The sequence below is a fragment of the Anomalospiza imberbis genome, chromosome 3 (assembly GCF_031753505.1).
Source record: "Anomalospiza imberbis isolate Cuckoo-Finch-1a 21T00152 chromosome 3, ASM3175350v1, whole genome shotgun sequence".
In the NCBI taxonomy this organism is placed as follows: domain Eukaryota; kingdom Metazoa; phylum Chordata; class Aves; order Passeriformes; family Viduidae; genus Anomalospiza; species Anomalospiza imberbis.
In genome coordinates this window covers 80,979,713-80,997,447 of record NC_089683.1, presented here as the reverse complement: position 1 = coordinate 80,997,447, position 17,735 = coordinate 80,979,713, and the positions used below count along the sequence as shown (strand labels likewise).

Here is a 17,735-nt window from a genome sequence, read left to right as displayed (position 1 = left end):
TCTTTTGCAGAAGAGCTATATGAAGCCAATCAAATGGAATAAAAAACCAGTTTGATGTAAACTTTCGAACATTAGAAGAAACAACGTTATGATCTGGATTGTTTTCTAAGATATATCCAAGATCAGTAAGGGAAATACTACACTATATGTTCAGTAAACATTCACAGAGCCCACAGTCTGTTCAGGATAAAGGAGCTGAGTTAGTATGGAATTTTAAGGGGCTTGGTGGTGTTTGTGGTTTTGTTTTGTTTTGTTTTTAATGCCCTCTTCAAATTTTATCCACACCAGATCAGGAATGATCCCACTTCTTACTACCTTTTTTTTTTTTTCCCCCAAAAAGCTATATTTAAGGTTATATTTCCATAGTAAGGATAGAAAAAAGTGAGCAACTGAAAAAGTTGTCAAAATAATATTAAGTTGTATGAAGTACATGAAAGGGAACACTGATGAGTATGGGCCTTTTAAAACTGGAGTTGACCTAAAATACAACAAGGGCCATTTCTCTAATGTACATATTGTTTGTCCTAAAGCAAACAAGCATACAAGTCATTTCTTCAATACAGACTTAGTTTATTTACCACATGGCAAATATTTTCCATTTTATTTTCCATTTGTGCTATAATCACCATGATTACATGTGACAATTGTATGAAGCTGTGTGGCAACTGAAGCACTTCTATTCATCAGTACCTTTTAACAAGGGTCAGCACAGTTCTACTCAGTGTTAGCTTTTATTTCAATTTTGGGCAACCAGTGAAGGGAGGAAAGATGGGCCTATGAAGAAACAAACATTTTTATTAACATGCTAATTTTTACAATTCATTTCAGTGAAATGAATTCAATAAATACAGGAACCCATGTTAATGGTCTTTTAAATATCGTTTAAGTCTTAAGAGATTTTAATTTAATTTTCGTTTATAAATAAGTGTATCTGCTTTTGTTTTTAGACAGAGCTGAAGTTCATTCTCACAGGATTTAGATTCACTTTGATACCTGCCTAGTGCCTTGGTAAACTCAAAAGGAATTGCAAATAGCAGCATTGAAATTAAGAAGGTAAAAAATTTCATCTATGTGGGAGGGTAAATACTTCTAAAAGATCAAGGGCAAGAGTGTTCCAAATTCCTTGAACTAGCTCTTTTTGGGTTTTCATTCTCTAAGGATTCCTAAGGGTTGTAGAAAGGAATAGATTTTCAGGGCTACTTTTATTTGGAGAAATACTGAGTTTCAAGCAATAAACCAAGAAATGTTCTGCTTTCCAGCTTCTCAGCTACAGAGGGACTATCATTTCAGCCAAATGTTCAAAGGAAGTGAGTTAACATTTTCCGTCAGAATGTTAAACTTCCTTTACAGCAAATATCACTTGTCAAAAGCATCTTTTCTCATTTTTCACAATCAAGTAGGAAACACCTTGTTAAAATGCATTTGTATTTCTCTTTCCCTTTGCTGGCTGTTGGAAGGATAAAGTGTTTTCTACAGATAGCAGCAAGACAGTGGTGGTAGGAGATTCTGATTTTTTAAATTATTACTGTTAAAAGTAATTCCTCATTGTGTTTGGGTAATTTACTTCAACATCTTTTGATGCATCATTTGATCTATGAGCTGGGGAAAGCAGCAGTAGTTATTATTTCATGTGGCAGGAAGACTAAAAAGTGAACTTTTCAAATATAATACTGTGTTTGGGATTTTTTTTAGTGTTTTAGAACAGGTAAAATCAATCAATCAATCAATCAACCTAACTGTAGTATGGCTGTCTAATAATATCTAGTTCTGATTCTTTCTGCTCTGATTGAAGTTCTGTCCTCCTCTTAACCTTTAATTTTGTGTTTAACTCTCTTTGAGAGAAAGTGGCTTGATTAAGGAGCATCCTTCTAGTGAGCAGACAACTTTTCCAGATAAGTCCTCAGTATCTCCTCTAGAGTTCCCTTTGTCTTTCTGGTGCTCAAGGAAAACCAGTTATCACCTAATGCGGCTGCCAAAGGAAAATGCAACTTTCATCTCTATGTATAATACATAATTCTTCTACACCAGGATAGAATACTTCCATCAGAAGGGACCTACAGTTAGCACCTTGTCCTGAGCAATTCAGGGCTGACCAAGTGTGTTGCAAAGAGCATTGTCCAAATGCCTCTTAGACAGGCTTGGGGCATTGGCCACCTCTCTAGGAAGCCTGTTCCAGTGTTGGACCACACCCTTAGTAAAGAAATGCCTCCTGATGTCCAGTCTAACCTTCCCTGGTGCTGCCTATATGTTTTAGGGTAGGCAGTAATTTTTGTTAGACTGGTATGGCTGGAAGTGGTTAGCAAGTTCTTCAGGTTGGAAGCAGAGATGGAGTTGTCCTGGGTGGTGCTGGCTTCTGCTTTTGTATTGCCCAGTTGGTGGTGGCTTGCTGCCCTCTGTATGCTTCTCTGGAACTCCTTACCATCTATTTAACCAGGCCTGTACTTTGTGTGCTTGTCTGTGAGCATGTTGTTGGAGACAGCGTCGAAAGCCAGGCACAGTCAATCGCATTCATTATTCCCCCTTCTTCTGCTAAGCAAGTCAGTGTTTTGTACAACCACAACTTACCCATCATAAATCCATGCTGACTGCACTTGATGACCACGTTATCCTCCAGATGTTTGAAAATGCTTTCTGGGCTAACTTGCTGTAAGACCTTCCAAGAACTGAGGTGAGGCAGAGCATCCTGTAGCTCCCTAAATCCTTCTTCTTGTGCCTAAGATAGGAGAGATGTTTTCTTTATCTTTTCTTTTTTTTTTTTTTTTTCTCAGTCCTTTTAGCAACTATGAAGTTTATGAAGGAATAATTTGGGGAAAATCTCTTTAGTAATCTTTGTCAGAATTATGTTTCTATGTATGAAGTAAAGCCTACTTATTCTTTTGAATTTTTTTCCATTTTCCCACAACTTTAATTCTTCTAGCAAGTAAAATGAAAGACTGTCTTGCAAATTTACTAAGTGTGTATTTCGTTTACTCAGCTTGTATATACCAGGAGTTAAGAAAGCCTGAAGAAAACAGGTATCCTAAAATGTGCTTTCATTTAAAGGAAAGTACAGGAAGCTGCTGTAGGAGGCTTACCTAAGCTCTTTTATAATACAAGAGTGCTTGCTATTTCTTGGCTTCACTGTTTAAAACGTGAGCTAAATCTAGTGAGATGTACATAATGGAGCTGTATTTCGGGTATATGGTTGCTAAATTAAACAGCAGTATTGCCCTGCTTCTAAAGATAGGAACTGATACAACAGTGGTCCTGTAACATGTAGGCCTTCTGCTAAGTTACTCTTTTTTTTGTTCCCATGAATGTGTCTAATTGCAGCATTGATTGAAGATGCACCTTCACAAAAAGGGAAAATTGACTCCTGCTGAGAGTAGGTGGGGGTTTTGGTTTTTTATCAACAAACCATCTGCTTCTGTGTATACTGAACACATGTTGAATGTTTTCTTGAAAATAATGTGACAATTGAAGCAATAAACAAGTTCTACTTCCATCTAATTCTGATAACACAGTTAATCTATCTGCAAGTTTGATCTGATATCATCACTGACAGAATTAAAAGTTGTTCTACTTTTATTCGTCCCTGGTTTATTTTTATTTCAGGCAAACTATGATCTTATGTGACAAGAATGCTTTTGTTTTAGCCATGGATTTAAAGGAGGGGGGGAAGGGGGACGTGAGGTGGCTTCTGTTTATCTTTTTGTTTTTCTCATTACCTCAGTTGTAACAACAGGAGCACTGTTGAAAAGATCAGCTGTGCTTTTGCTCAGGTAACTAGAACAATTATCATTGGATAAAAATATAACTTTATAGGTTTTTTTGTATGTAAATATCCCCCGTGCTAAGACTTTAAGTGGGTCGGTGAATGAAAGAAATTCGCCACACTTTTAAGCTGTATGACTTGGCTAATATGAGTCTTTATTGGCTGGCACTGGCTGACATTATTTATCTGTTATACTATACATATTGTAAATGCTTCATTCCATTTTATATTTTAGGTCTAAAAATATCTGGAGGGAGATTAAGTGGTTCAACAAGTAACGCTCTAATGGATGACAGAGACTTTCCACCAAATGATCTGCAAATAGACTCAAAGGACAGTCTTCCTGCTAACTATAGGGTAGAAAGTTTGGCATCTCATTTGATTCCTTCAGCTGATGAAAATGAAAATCAACTTGACAGTGATGGGAATGAAGTTCTGATCAGTAGTAGCATTGCTATGGGCCGGCAAGATAAAGGTGAACAGGATAACATCAATAATAATGAGAATATGGACAGTGGAGACTGGATCCCAAGCTGTAAGGAAAGTGAGACTGAGAGAAGATCTGTAAATGTCCATATGGACCCTCAGCTGGAGGAAAAGCCTATTACAGAAAAACAGCCAGGTGGAAAAAGAAGTCCAAGAAGCAAAAGAAGCTCCAATAAAAAATATAAAGGTACTTCATTTAAAATATTTTTGTTCTGTTTATTTCAGAAGTAACACTGTGGTTTAGATCTGTGAGCTGATAAGAAATATATTTTAGGTGTTGTACTAATTATTTTTAGCATTTCACTAAAGGTTTGGTGGGTTTTGGTTTGTTTTACTTTTTTTCTTTCCAGAACTGCTATTAGTCTTCAATCAGATTCAACTATACATGTTTTCACCTTCTATATTTTAAACAGTGGCTATGTAGCAAATGTAACACATCAAGTAAACAGAAGTAGAGGGAGGTACTCAGTGTCAGTATAGAAACAGGAGTGGCATCCAAATCAGAATGGACAGAAATTCCGGCATTACTGTTTTGCTCATTTGAGCGTCATCGTCAAGTGCAACATTTTGGTGTCTTGATCCCATGTCAACATTTGAAATCTTGTTATGAGTACCAAATAGCTTGATCTTGCCCTGCTATTGTAAAATTTACTTATATTTTTCAAAGCTTACCAGATGGGCCAAGGTTGTGTGTTTTGGGTAACAAACTGTTTAAAAATGTGTTCTTACCAATTTTTGATGTTACTTTTTCTTTAGATATTTTGGATGTGAATTGGATAAGGAAAATGTAATGTTTATTGCATGTTCTTATTTGAAATCCTTCTTTCCTTTTTGAAGGAGTAGTATTTAGTGTAACAGAATGTGTTATATTAGGTTTTGCCATACTTTCTAAAGCTTATGTGTCATAGTGCTGTATATATTAATTAAAATCAGTATGTTTCATGCACAGGTTTCTTTGAAAGAACAGCTGATCAGCTGATTCATGTGTGCTTTTCTCCATGCATTTTAAACAAAATCATTTTAAAATATAATTTTCCTCCTAAATGGCACATATTTTTGTGACCTAATCAAAAACTGGTTATTATTTTAAGGGATTATAGAATAGGTAAAGACAGGAAAGGAGGGAAGCCTTGCATTTCATATCTTGTACAAATAGGCAAAATCTGAAAAGAAAAATTATATTTTCTGTTACACATTAGAGTATTCTGAAATCTGTCATTACAGGGAGAATGTTTTCTGAATAACTTTATTCAGCACTTAATAAGTCGATATATTTCACCCATAGATTTAAGTTTTAATAACATAATAAAATAATTAAAATGAGATTGGCAGAAGTAATTGAGAACCAGTCATCTGTATGATGGGAATAACAAAAAAAAAGTCATACATACATGGTGGCATAGGTATGTGAAGCACACTAAGAGGAAGAAAAGGAAAAAACTCACCTAAACACTGGAGTTAAAATTGGCTCATATTCTTTCTCCATTAGTTTGTATTCTTGTTGAATTAACTGGTGCAGAAATACAGCAAAATGAGCTGTCCACAGTAGATTGAAATTTTAAGACAAAAATTAGAATCCTGAAAATACAGAAAACTTCATGGAACAACCTGGCAATGTATGAGACAGCACAAGAGAACATCCTGTCTGCAAAACTCTTTAGAGTTTTGTCGAATTCTTATGAATAAACTCGTTAGTTTATTAGTAAAGAACTTCGATTGTTGAAGAGGAAGATCAAAATACAAAATTACATTATATCTCCCATTGTTTGTGGGCTAATACACATTTAGTAATTTTTTGATAACTCTCACGTGATGTTTCTTCTGTTTTCACAAAATGCAGTTGACTGCGTCACTATTTCTTGATGTTGCAAATGTCTTTATTTTAGTGGTAATTTTCCATTTAATTTCCAGCACCAGCTATTTTAAATGATTCCTGAATATCTCACTACATCCTCTACATAAAGGTCCAAACTTGCTTTCTTCTTATACCAACTGAGAGATAAGGAGAGAATAATCAAACTAGAGTGGAAGATTCCTGAGAGGGTGATAGCAGAGTACCACACAAGCAAGCTGGAACATCAAACTAAATACTTGCATGGCATGTATTGTTGTGATTTTTATTAAAAAATATTTTAAACTGTTGAGAAATCATGCGTGAGTTACTTTGACTCATATCTAAGGAAGAAATTTATAAATCTTTTTCCCTATAAGCACACCTGTTATGATTGCTGTTAAATGTTGCCATTCTAGAAAAGATGACGTTTGACTTCAAAAGCATGTTGTTCATATTCCTCTTCTTGCTAGTGACAAAAGCAATTTATGTGGAAAATTGCATTTCAGTCGTTTTTGTTTACTTGTGACTTGCTCAGCAGAATATTGGTGATCATTACAGAAGGCAATCTTTCGCTCTCAACATGTTTTTACTTCAGAAGAAAGAGCAAGTACTTGCACTTTCAATGTGTCTTAAACCCTCTAAATAGTTGGTTTGTGAAGAATAAACAGTTGTAAATTGGATTATTATGTCTGTATATGCTTGGAATCTGTTGAAGCTAAAATTATCCTAGCTTCTCCTATCAGTAGACTGGAATGCAAGTTTAACAGTCGCTGCACCTGCTTGTTGATCCTTCTGGTTCAATAATCTTCCCGTCAGAGGCCAACAGAATATTTGTAGGTGAGAGTACAAGGCAAAGGCAAACGTGTAGTGATTTGTTTGCATGTTCTGCTCTCCATCTGCAGCAATCTCAGGACTTCCCCAGGTGGAAATAGATAGACTGTAATACTTTAGAGTGAATTTGACACCGGCCTTACAGTTGCTTTTTGCATCCATTTCAGTATCCTGGAGTAAGCAGTTCCAGGATTTAATCTATTTATTTTTTGAAAAAGCATTTCCTTTTAGCCCTCTTGATGTTGTGGGAAATTGAGCGGGGAAGGACAAGTCTATAGCTCCTAGATCCCAATTTTTTCTCACATTCTTTTTGTATACTCATCATAGTTTTGAGTGTGCTATGATTATATCTAGTTAGGGAGGACTGGTGACCAAAGAATGCATGTACATTTTAACTGAAGAATTTATACTTTGGTGATTATTCATAATGTTATTCCTTGTGAAGAGTTGCACTAACTTCAGTGTGGTAGAGATAGTGATTCATCAAGTTTAATCTGTTCCAATATATTTTTGTAAATATGGACTTCAGATTATCCATATTCTCTGAAAATAAGTTCATCTTTTTTCAAAAGGTCAGTCCTGGCATAACTTAATATTGTCTAATCATTATGTGATTCCTTCACATAGTATAACATGGTAAGCTGCATTCAGTCTTTTTTCCCCCAAGTTAAAATCTGCAACATACGCTTTTTCTGTAAATTATTCCACTTATTTCTCATAGCAGCTTGAAGGTGGAGGAAGGAAGAAAGTGTTTGGGATGGAATTGGTATTGAAGGAAATAAAATACATTAATATAAGATAGTCAAATTACATGAAAATTCAAGTAATGTTATTTAATTTAGGGTTCTGTACCAAACTAAACAAGATTTTGAGCTTTCTCATTTGAAGTTATATCTTTACCACCAACACATTTATCTCAAAATACCTTCTTTTAAAAAAGAATAGTTTTTAAATATTTGCTGATCTTTTTTCTTTTTTCTTCAGTAGTTCTTGAATGAATCAGTCTGAAACAGCTTTCTGTATTGGGTACCAAAGAATGTTTAAAAAAAGAGATTGCCATATGTTTTCTGTACTAGAAACTTCTGTCACTGGTGACTTAAGCTAGTGCTACTGAATATGAAAATTTAAATTCATGTAAGAAACAGAGGGCAACATCCATCATTTTATTTTGATAGCAAATCACTCATACTTGCACCTTGGATTCATCCTCAGGCAGGTGACAAAGAGCATCTTAATTTCATATACTTGCAGTACTGAAAAAGAGAAAAACCTGAGACATACTGAAAAAATGTGGGGTTTTATTCAAAAACTGTGTCAACATTTGATCTTTTTTAGGCAAACATGGGGCTGCTTCTGTGAGCTGTTTGGGAAATGGAGAGAAAGTTTGCTTCTCTCCATTTCTTAGGAAACATTGGCACACCCATCTGGGTGTAGAAGGGGTCACTCGAAACATTTGGGAGTCTGGCAGAGCAAAAACTCGAGCCTGGCTCTTTGCCATGGACCTGTTGAGTGCTCTGGCCACTGATACCTTCTGTGTCTTTTTGCACACATTTTCATAAAGGCTTTGGTTCCATGCTGGGATGGAGTAAATATCAGTGCTTTATAAAATGAAGAAAAATTTAATCCTTCCTTATTAAAAAAATCAGAAATAAATGTATGATACCTGTATCTAGTGAAAAAAAAAATCCATCTGCTTTGGACAGTAAGATTGATTGATTGATTCCTGGAAAAAGTAGAGTGCTGTTTTCAAGAATGGGGGGAAAAATAAATGGAGATCCTAGCCCATCACATCTTTATGGTGAAATAGCATTACTAAGTGTTACAATAGAAGTTCTTTGTTGTAGTGCTACTAAGGCACAAATATTGTCTTGTGTTGTGTTGAAAATCAAACAAGTTAGAATTAATGCACATCACTGTAAGGCCTCACTTCCAAAATCAGGGAAGAAATTTGAGGGCAGGTTTTAATTCCGAGTGACAGCTCAACCATATGTACAAATAATAATGCAGTTTATGAAATGTGTTAGCAACAGTATCATGAAAACATTAAAATTAAGGTTTTTCATGAGAGTTGCTATTGAGCATATTGCAGTCAATGTTCATATTTTGAACATTGTGATTATTAACTGCTTTAAAAAGTGCAGCTTGAAGTGACATTTGGTTTCTTTGTTTGTTTTTCTGAGAGAAATGTTTTGCCAGAACATGAGGACCCTCTTTTCTGGTTTCATGATAATGTGCTGAACAGGAAGCTGTATTTTTAAAGACAGCCTTAATTCCATCTCTAGAAGTATTTCCTGGTTTGTGTCTTGTATCCAGTTGTGTCTCTTGTTGCTTTTGGCCCTCAGGAAACCCAAATAAATACCGGAAGATCAGACATGTGCATTAATTTTGAAAAAGCAATGTTAAGTTACACCCATATTTTTTCTGGCAGTAAGCCCTGTGGAAATAGCCACCCACAGAGATTATTAGTAGTCCTAACCTGGATAGTTTACTAAATAAAGAGTTTAAAATAATCAGAATGCTGGAGCGTTCCATGGACAAGCTGATCTCTTTCTTAAGTCCTAAATCTTAAACCTGAATCATCATTATTGGGTTTCAGAGGCGATGAAAACAGAGGGGTCTGAAACTGAGTGCTCACGCTGAGGACACAAAGATACTTGAAACAGTGCCCTCAGCTGTCCACCTTTCAAATGATAACACGATTTCAGAAAATGGGTGTAGCTGGGAACTTATTATAATTTGAGTTTATTAAAAGTTTATTGTGCACATTTCTGTGGCCAAATTCTCTAAGTTGTTTTAAACAATTGTGGGAATTCTTTTAAGTTCAGTCTTATGCAAGTGTGTGAAATTCAATGTTTTATGGAGAAATAAAAATGAGTTTATTAACTGTTGGAATCAGCTGTAGTTTTCTGGTTGCTCTGTGTTTTATAGGAAGCTGTAATTTATTGCTCTCTGATCTTTGTGAGAGACCGATCAAGTCAGTATATGGGTAGTTGATTTCTCCCACTGCTGCTGTCACTACCACTACCCTACGCTTCTTTGTTAATCTCATTTAACATTTTCTCATAACTATCATATTCATGATCAAAATACACAAGTTTTGCATTTCTAACAATAAAATGTAGAATTTGCACCCAGAAAGTTTTTATTCCTGTAATATTCTTGTACGGTTATGCTTTACATTATTTTTTGTACCTCCACCTGAACGCCTGACTTTTTTTGACTTCTATAAAACTGGAGACAGGCAACAGTGAACTGCCAGGAAATGTACCATGGAGAACCTAGTTTTCTGTCTAGCAAGAAGTTCTGGGATCTAAATTCAGTTTACACATCCTTGTGTCATTGTTGCCAACACAGATCAGCCCTACTGCCTCTTTCCCTGGACACTCAAAGAAACTATCCAGCTATGTAGGGGGAGGGGGGGGGGTCTTCCTTTTCACTCAGCAGGAAAGTCACCTTGGACATCTCTCTCCTACAATAGAATCCCACACTGGCATCATCTGCTTCTTTCTATCCTTTAAGATCCTGCTGTCACTGTGAGGAGCCACTGTGTTATCATCTAAAAAACAGGAACCCATTGAATTGTCCTGCTTTCCTTGTGTCTGTCCATCCCCAGGACACCTCCTTGTCTGAGGTCCATGGCAGGAGCAAAGAGGCAAACTGAAAACCTCAGTCATACTGCCCTCACCTACCTGCTATTTGCCCTTTTTGAGCAAAACTGCATTCTAAGCACTTTTAGGTCATCCTGGTCTCTTATTAATAACTCTGTATAAGACTTTCTAAGTGTTCTGATTTTTTTTCCCCCATAAGTGAAAGCAGGGTCCCATTTAGAAGTGTACAAATATATCTGATGTATGTTACTGTGCTCTGTTGGGTAGGTGAGCTGACAGTGAGACAGACCTGTCACAATTAATTTTGACAAGGCCAGTATTTAGTGTAGCAGTGATGTTATTTAACATACTAGGTTTTTATTCATAGTGTTCATGTTGACATTTCCTAAAAAAGCAACTCAATGTATTTTTTTTTGAATCCTAACCTAAGTACTTGTCCTTTTTAAAGGCATTTCTACAGTGGGAACCACAATGATCCAGGATGAAAATGCTCTTAATACAGATACAGATTTCATGCAGGCTGAAAGTGCTGTTGAAGCAAAGGAAAACTTTCATCCAAAAGACCAAAACCAAACATTGCAGTCTCTTTTCTCTTTGCTCCGTGAAGAGGTTGAGCAGATGGATTCAAAGATACTGCCCCTGTGTCTCCATCAGGTACTTACTACGCTTTTGGGGTGCTGCACTAAATTTTACTTTTATTTAAGACCTTTGTTCATTAGGAAAAATATGCATAAATGCAATTTATACCAATACTCATATCTAGACAGGATACTTTGATGCATAACAGATGGTCAAGGCAAATATCTCTTCTAAGATCTTCTAATATTTCTTAAATTGTAAATTGCCTTGTAAGTATATTCTGTAAAGGAAACTCTTTAGGATGGGTTTCTACCTCCCCAAATGGTGAAATTAGTTTGGCAGGAAGATTTAGCAAAATCACTCTTTAATCTACCTTGAATAAGGTTTGCAAGACACCAGTATAGTTGCAGGACAGCAGATATCTGAATAAAAATTTAAGTCTGGAATTGTTTTTACTGCTGCAGACATCTTTCTAGCGTAAATTTTATGCATGAATATTAAGATTCAAGATTTTCTTAGTGTATACCTTTATATTAGCACAGTTGCCACACCTGCAAGAACAAAGGGAAAACTGTGGTTTGAAAAGCAGTCTTTCTTACAAACTGGCCAGTATGTTGCTTTTTTTTTTCTGGAGGTTATGATGCAGAATGAATATGTGGATAGAACTTGATGCAGTATTAATGTACAGTTGTTGTTTAGTTGTGTCAGACTAACAGCAGACTAGACCACCTTTTGCTTGGCTGTGATGTCAAATATGGGCCATATGTAGATACTATACCTGTCTGATATGACTTAGTTGTATTGTCTTTATTTTGGAAGATATTTTGAATTTCTGAATTGCAATGACATTTCTGCAATCTTCTTCTTTGATACAAAAAAGCAATTATATGGGAGAAAGAGGTTTCTCTTTAGGATTGCACATTATAGATAATCTACATTGGACATAGAATTCTAAATTATTTTTCCTAATCCATGCTTGAGTGAATATATTTGATACTGTTCCTTAACTTACGAGAAGCTTAGCTTTAGGGTTAACAATTTTTGCTTTTAACCTCATCAAATTTCGTGGCTTTTCATGAGTCCATACAAAGGTCATTTTTGGAATACAAGATAGGGCAAAAACTTAAAATGCTTTACAAACATTGAGGGGATCAATTGCACATGATGGAGATGAAATGTCTTGCTTTTTAGATGAGGAAGCCAAACCCTAAGGGGAAAAACCTTTTGAAAGTCATACAGGATCTGTGACAGAACTGAGGACAAAATCTGCATATTCAGATTGAAATATGTATTTAAACACTATCTTTTTTTTCCTAAAAATTATCAAGCATTTTGAATGGAGCATTTGAAAGAAAACTGATGGAACTTACAAGGCTCGTAACCTGTTTTTTTAATAGAGGATGGGAGAGGGGAGGATTTTAAGTTTAGCATTCCTGTAAAGTGAGTCTATTAAGAATTTTTTCCCTTTCTAGTGAATTAACCTGTCATCTTCAGACTTTTTTCAGATTGCTAATACAGCCTGACAGTAACATTAAACCAAGTCTGTCAAATACTCTTCTACAACATCCTTTTTCTATTCTCTATGACAAATTTCAATTTAAAATAAGAGTTGTGTCAGATGTTCTACAGTATTAACAATCCATGGTGTTTGTGGGAAGCTTGTATTGAAGATTTAAAGACTGTTGGATAATAGGGGTTGTTCTAAGAGTCAACTTCTAATTAAAATAGGATGTAATTTTTTTCCTGTCTTGAATGGGATTCATTTGATTTGTTTACAACTTGTTACAGAATCTAAGAGGTATTTTTATGTAAAACAGAGGTAGAGCTTTGACAGCTCCAAAAATTCTTAGGAGGCTATTGTGGACAGCATACAAAATGTGTAGATAAAGAACATTAGAAGTCACTTAGCCATTCTCTTTTGGAGGTACTGGGCTCAGAATGGTCTAGTGGTTAGCAGTAAGGCTGAGAGCCAGGAAATAATATTTGTAACCTAGACTCCTCTATCAAGTTGCTGTCTTTTTTGAGCAATCATCTTCAGACTTCTACAAAAGTGCTTATTTAAGCTCTCTATATTATGACTACTTGAATTGATATATCCCAAAGATCTTGAAACTGAATTTTTGAGTGCTCCCACAGAAGTCATTGGGGAATCATCTGTGAGGTGCCTCAGCCTGAATGTTCTGGTATCAGCATACTTACAGTCCTGGACACATTTTGCAAGCTCTGCCCTTGCCTCACTATGCATGGCAAACAGGAAGACTGCCAAAATTTGCTGTCCCCGAGGACTGATTAGTTGCTGCTTGTAAAGGTCACTGGTAGTGTAGAGCTCCGGTGGAATATTTCTGAGGTTTCTATCTTTTGTATTTCATTGCATTTACAAACAATGATGTCAGTATTCCTTAGCTTTTTAGGAAAGCCTGCACAGTTTTGTAACAAGCACAAATAAGTTATTGTTGCAATTCTCAAATATTTTTTGTCTACAGGGAGACAAAAGACTGTTCTTTTCTCATCAGTCAGGAAACTTCCATTTCTGTTTTAACACATTGCAATGTATTGCTCAGGAGAGCGCAGCCATGATCTTAATTTGATCAAACATAAGGAAACATTGGTCAGGCACAGAATTCAAACTTTTGAACTGGTATCAGTAAAAATAGTTCTTCTGTTGTAGGTCATTTTAAGGCTTTATATTAAGATAACTAAAAATGTTTCTGAAATAATGTTTATAGTTGTGGGAACATAAAACCCTACTAAGGTTTTCTGGTTTGTGTAATTCTGTAAATTACATAAAATCAAGTCTGTTTTGTGTGAGCGGACTTAATTTCTGTGGTCTTTGATACTCTTTTAAAACCTTTTTCCTAGAATAGGAATACATGTATTTTGTCAGAACATTCATATTTTACCCCAACAAAATAGGAACCTGCAAACTAGTTGTTTAAAGCTATGATAAAAAGTTTGTATCACATCCTGTCATGAAAATTATAGATTCTCAATTTTTTTTTCACTTTTGCAGATAGCTGAGACCTATTTTCAAGAGGAGGAATGTATCCTTTTACTTGCAGAAATTGTTGCACAGTATTAAAATAATGTGGTGTGCTTTGCTGTTACCTCACATCTGCTGGGTCAGGGTTATAAGGAAGTGAAGAACCATAATTTACCCATGAGTGAATACACAGTATGCTAGCAAATGCTCCTTAATCAAACTGGAATGTGAGTTAAGAGATAAATTCACTTCCAGCAGCTGTACTAATGCAATCATTAGTAGCTGGACGTAAGCAAGGAAGTAAGAAAACATTTTCAAAGAACTTTTGTTTTTATGAGATAACTTCTATTCTAAATATTAGTAACTGGGAAAATGTCCAATTTAGAGATAGGATATGCATTATATCGAATAGAGTACTTATAGTAATGATAAAATTGTAACAAGAGTTGATTAGAATATGTACTAAAAATGTCTAGATTGGAATAAAAATACCAAACACATGGAGCTGAGCTCAGCAGCCTGCAAACAATAGCAAAATGGTGTTTGACAAATGCTAATTAGTCAAAATCATATCAAGGTAGTTTGAGAAATTGTTGTAGGAAAATATGGGTAATTGCTTCTGGGAACAGTTTAGTAGTCCAGTTTATTTTGATTTGTTCCTAGATAATGCGAGTAAGTTTGGTCAAAAAATTGTAATAGTTGAACTGCTGGTAATTATTCTGATATATTTCAGTAATTGTGTGAGAGAATAATAATATTAAACTTCAAAGTTAAGTTAGAATTTTAGAAAAGGTGGACTGGGATTTCCTCTTTGCTTCAAAGGGAAAGTGATCAGATTATAAAAAGAAGATGCCAGTGGTAAGCCCTTAAGGTATATGTGATTCACTAGGATGCATCATATATTGCAGAATTTGTGCGTACAGATTATTTCTTTATTTTTTAATTTGTACAGACAAAATACAGCAAATAGGCAATTGTTTAGCGTGCTAAGTAACAAGGCATAAGAAACCTAAACAAATTATGGTAGCATGTAGATAAAACCAGAGAACTAACAGTTGCAATGTTGTAAAAGCAACATATAGAATAAAATATCCATCACTGTTTTAGAGGACTGCACTTTTGTTTTGGTCCTCCTAATTCAAAAGTGTCCATCAGAAAATGTGAATTGCACAGCACAAATTAAAGGCATGGAAAAATGCTGTAGTAAGTTCTGATGCAGGGGGGGATACAGTAAATTTAAAATATAAATGGCATGGTAGAAACAGTTAATCTTTAATTGGAGTTGCTTTAATTGAAAGGCATTCTATTTAAAGCTGATCAAAGGAAATATTTTTTAATGCAATGTACACCTGATGTGTGGAATTCAACACCACTATATAATACATATTTATGAAGGATATCTCCACTGTACCTCCAGCCATCAGTTTCCCGAGGTTAATAAAGAACTTACTTGATCATGTTGCACTGTATTAATTATCCATGACAGACATTTTAATTCATCCAGTGTGGAATCTCATATTAAAAATAATTCAGAGTTTGTTGCATCGATCCTCTAAGGCTCTCTCTGTGATCTGTAATTCTGTTTCTAATAACAGATTTCCTGAAGACAGGGAATATTCCTTCCATTAATGTTGTTGTTGATAAGCCATGCTGTTGCGTGAGGCTAACCAGAATAACAAGTACTGGTTGTGTTTTTGTAATAATTACTCCAGTGTTTTAATTAGCATGAATAATGGAAAGTGGGTTTTCTGTATTACTAAGAACCTCATTCGCTGTACTTCTATCCTCATTGTATTGTAGAATTACATTTCAAATAGCTGGTAAAACAGCTTCAAACAGCACAGCTAACAACTCGGGCTTAGTGGAACTAGCATTATCCTGAGTATTGATAAATATGTGACTATCAGTATACCTTTGTGAATATACTGATAACCCTAAGCATGGGGAAGGAGTTCTTCATATAGAAGAAAAGTGAGCAGAATCTTCAGGAAGACAAAAGGTAAACTTAGCAGTCCACAGGTAAACTTAGCAGTCCACCAGTGTTGCATACAATGGTTGAAAAGGGGGGAAGGTATTTTCCAAAAGTTGAAGTTGGATCAATTGTTTTAATACTGTCTCCAACTGGTCATAGAAAGGAGTCATATATTTTCAGTTAGTCATGGTTATTGGCATGTAATTGTATTTCTTGCAAGATATGTGCTGGTATTTGTGTCATTATTTTGCTTTTTGTTTCCCAGAGATTTCATTTTTTTGGTAAAGTTATCAGCATAACAACATCTCGGTCATTTATTTTCAAGAAAAATCTTTAGTTGTGCTTCAGGCACGTGGGAAGAGGTACCTGCTGAAAAGAATAGGACTTTCATTTTTTGAATGTTTCTCAACTTATTTTACTTCTTGCCTGCCGTTTTCGTGTCTGCTATTTTTTCTTTATTGCACAGAAATCGGGATGCTAGCCATTATTCATTTTGATTCACTTTTTTCAAATTTCAAGTGTGTAAGTACTTCCCTTGCAAACATGATGCCATTTATAAGTAAGTCATGCCATGTCCACATATATGTGCATTTGCCTTTAACCTTCCATTCAGATGAGAAGGCCATGAAGTTCATTCAGCTTGAACGACTTTATCATGAGCAGCTGCTTGCAAATCTCTCTTCCATACAGGAACAGTGGGGTGAGTACCAGATAAACTAATGTGGTAGAAGGAAGACTTTAGTTTGTATTTATAAATAATACATTTCCAGGATAAAAAAGTTACATAGCAAGAGTGGCATTTATATCAGAATTTCTCTGAGCTTGTTACAAGAAGAGTATTCCTGCTTTGGATTTGTTTGCACACATTTAGTTATAAATGTGGAAATAGTTTGTAATTCATTATTCTGTTAATCAAGATTTTGTTCCTCAGTTGTTTCAAACTCATTTTTGGGTTAGGATTGGTGGGTGTGATGTGATGAAAATAAAGTGTCTTCTGAGAGAATAGGATGCTGTTCTACATAGTCTGAAACAAGACTGTAGAACATACACAGAAAGTTGTCAATATTTCTCCATTAATTTGTTTCACCTATTTGTTTTATGTTAAGCTACTTTCATAGTATCTTGAGTAAAAATTTTGATTTAATGTAGAAAGAAAATGGAAAACAGCAGTTCCCAGTCCAGTTACAGCACTGAGGAATTCAGATAAAGAACTGAGTGGCCAAGAACTGGAAAAGCTTACTAGAGTTTGCTCCTCGCATCGACAGTAAGTATAAGAAAGTATTATTACTCCTCAAACTAATGTTACTGCAGCTGTTGTCTCCTTGCCATTATGGGTGTTTTAAAATAATCAGTGTCAAAATAAAAGTTGCATCACTGACTTGAATTTGGTTAAAAAGTGCTGGTTCCTTTTGATATGTAACTAAAATATTTGTACCATCAGTTTTCACATTGTTTTAATGTTGTTTGAAGAATGCTTGAAGACTAAATCTGAACTCATTTTAGCAAATCATCAGTTTTCCATAACTGGAGTTTTGAGTTTTATTATTTCAACCAAAGGAAATACTGAATAGTGTTAATTTAGGAATAGAGAGACAGTAGAACTAATGACGGTATTCATGTTTAATACCTATTAGTTTAATCGTTGTTTCAAAATGTAAGTGTTCACCGTCTCACACTTCAGCACCTATACC

At 35.2% G+C, this 17,735-nt stretch overlaps 1 protein-coding gene across 4 annotated transcripts in view; it reads left to right on the top strand.

Moving 5' to 3' along the window:
- Positions 1-17,735, top strand: part of CNST (consortin, connexin sorting protein) — a 49,416-nt gene that overhangs the window by 9,897 nt on the left and 21,784 nt on the right. For all 4 annotated transcript variants that reach the window (XM_068185369.1, XM_068185371.1, XM_068185370.1 and 1 more), the window contains 5 exons: positions 3,990-4,427; positions 10,962-11,167; positions 14,103-14,133; positions 16,658-16,744; positions 17,194-17,308. In XM_068185369.1, the coding sequence (XP_068041470.1) occupies positions 3,990-4,427; positions 10,962-11,167; positions 14,103-14,133; positions 16,658-16,744; positions 17,194-17,308 (877 nt within the window). The remainder of the gene's footprint in view (positions 1-3,989; positions 4,428-10,961; positions 11,168-14,102; positions 14,134-16,657; positions 16,745-17,193; positions 17,309-17,735) is intronic.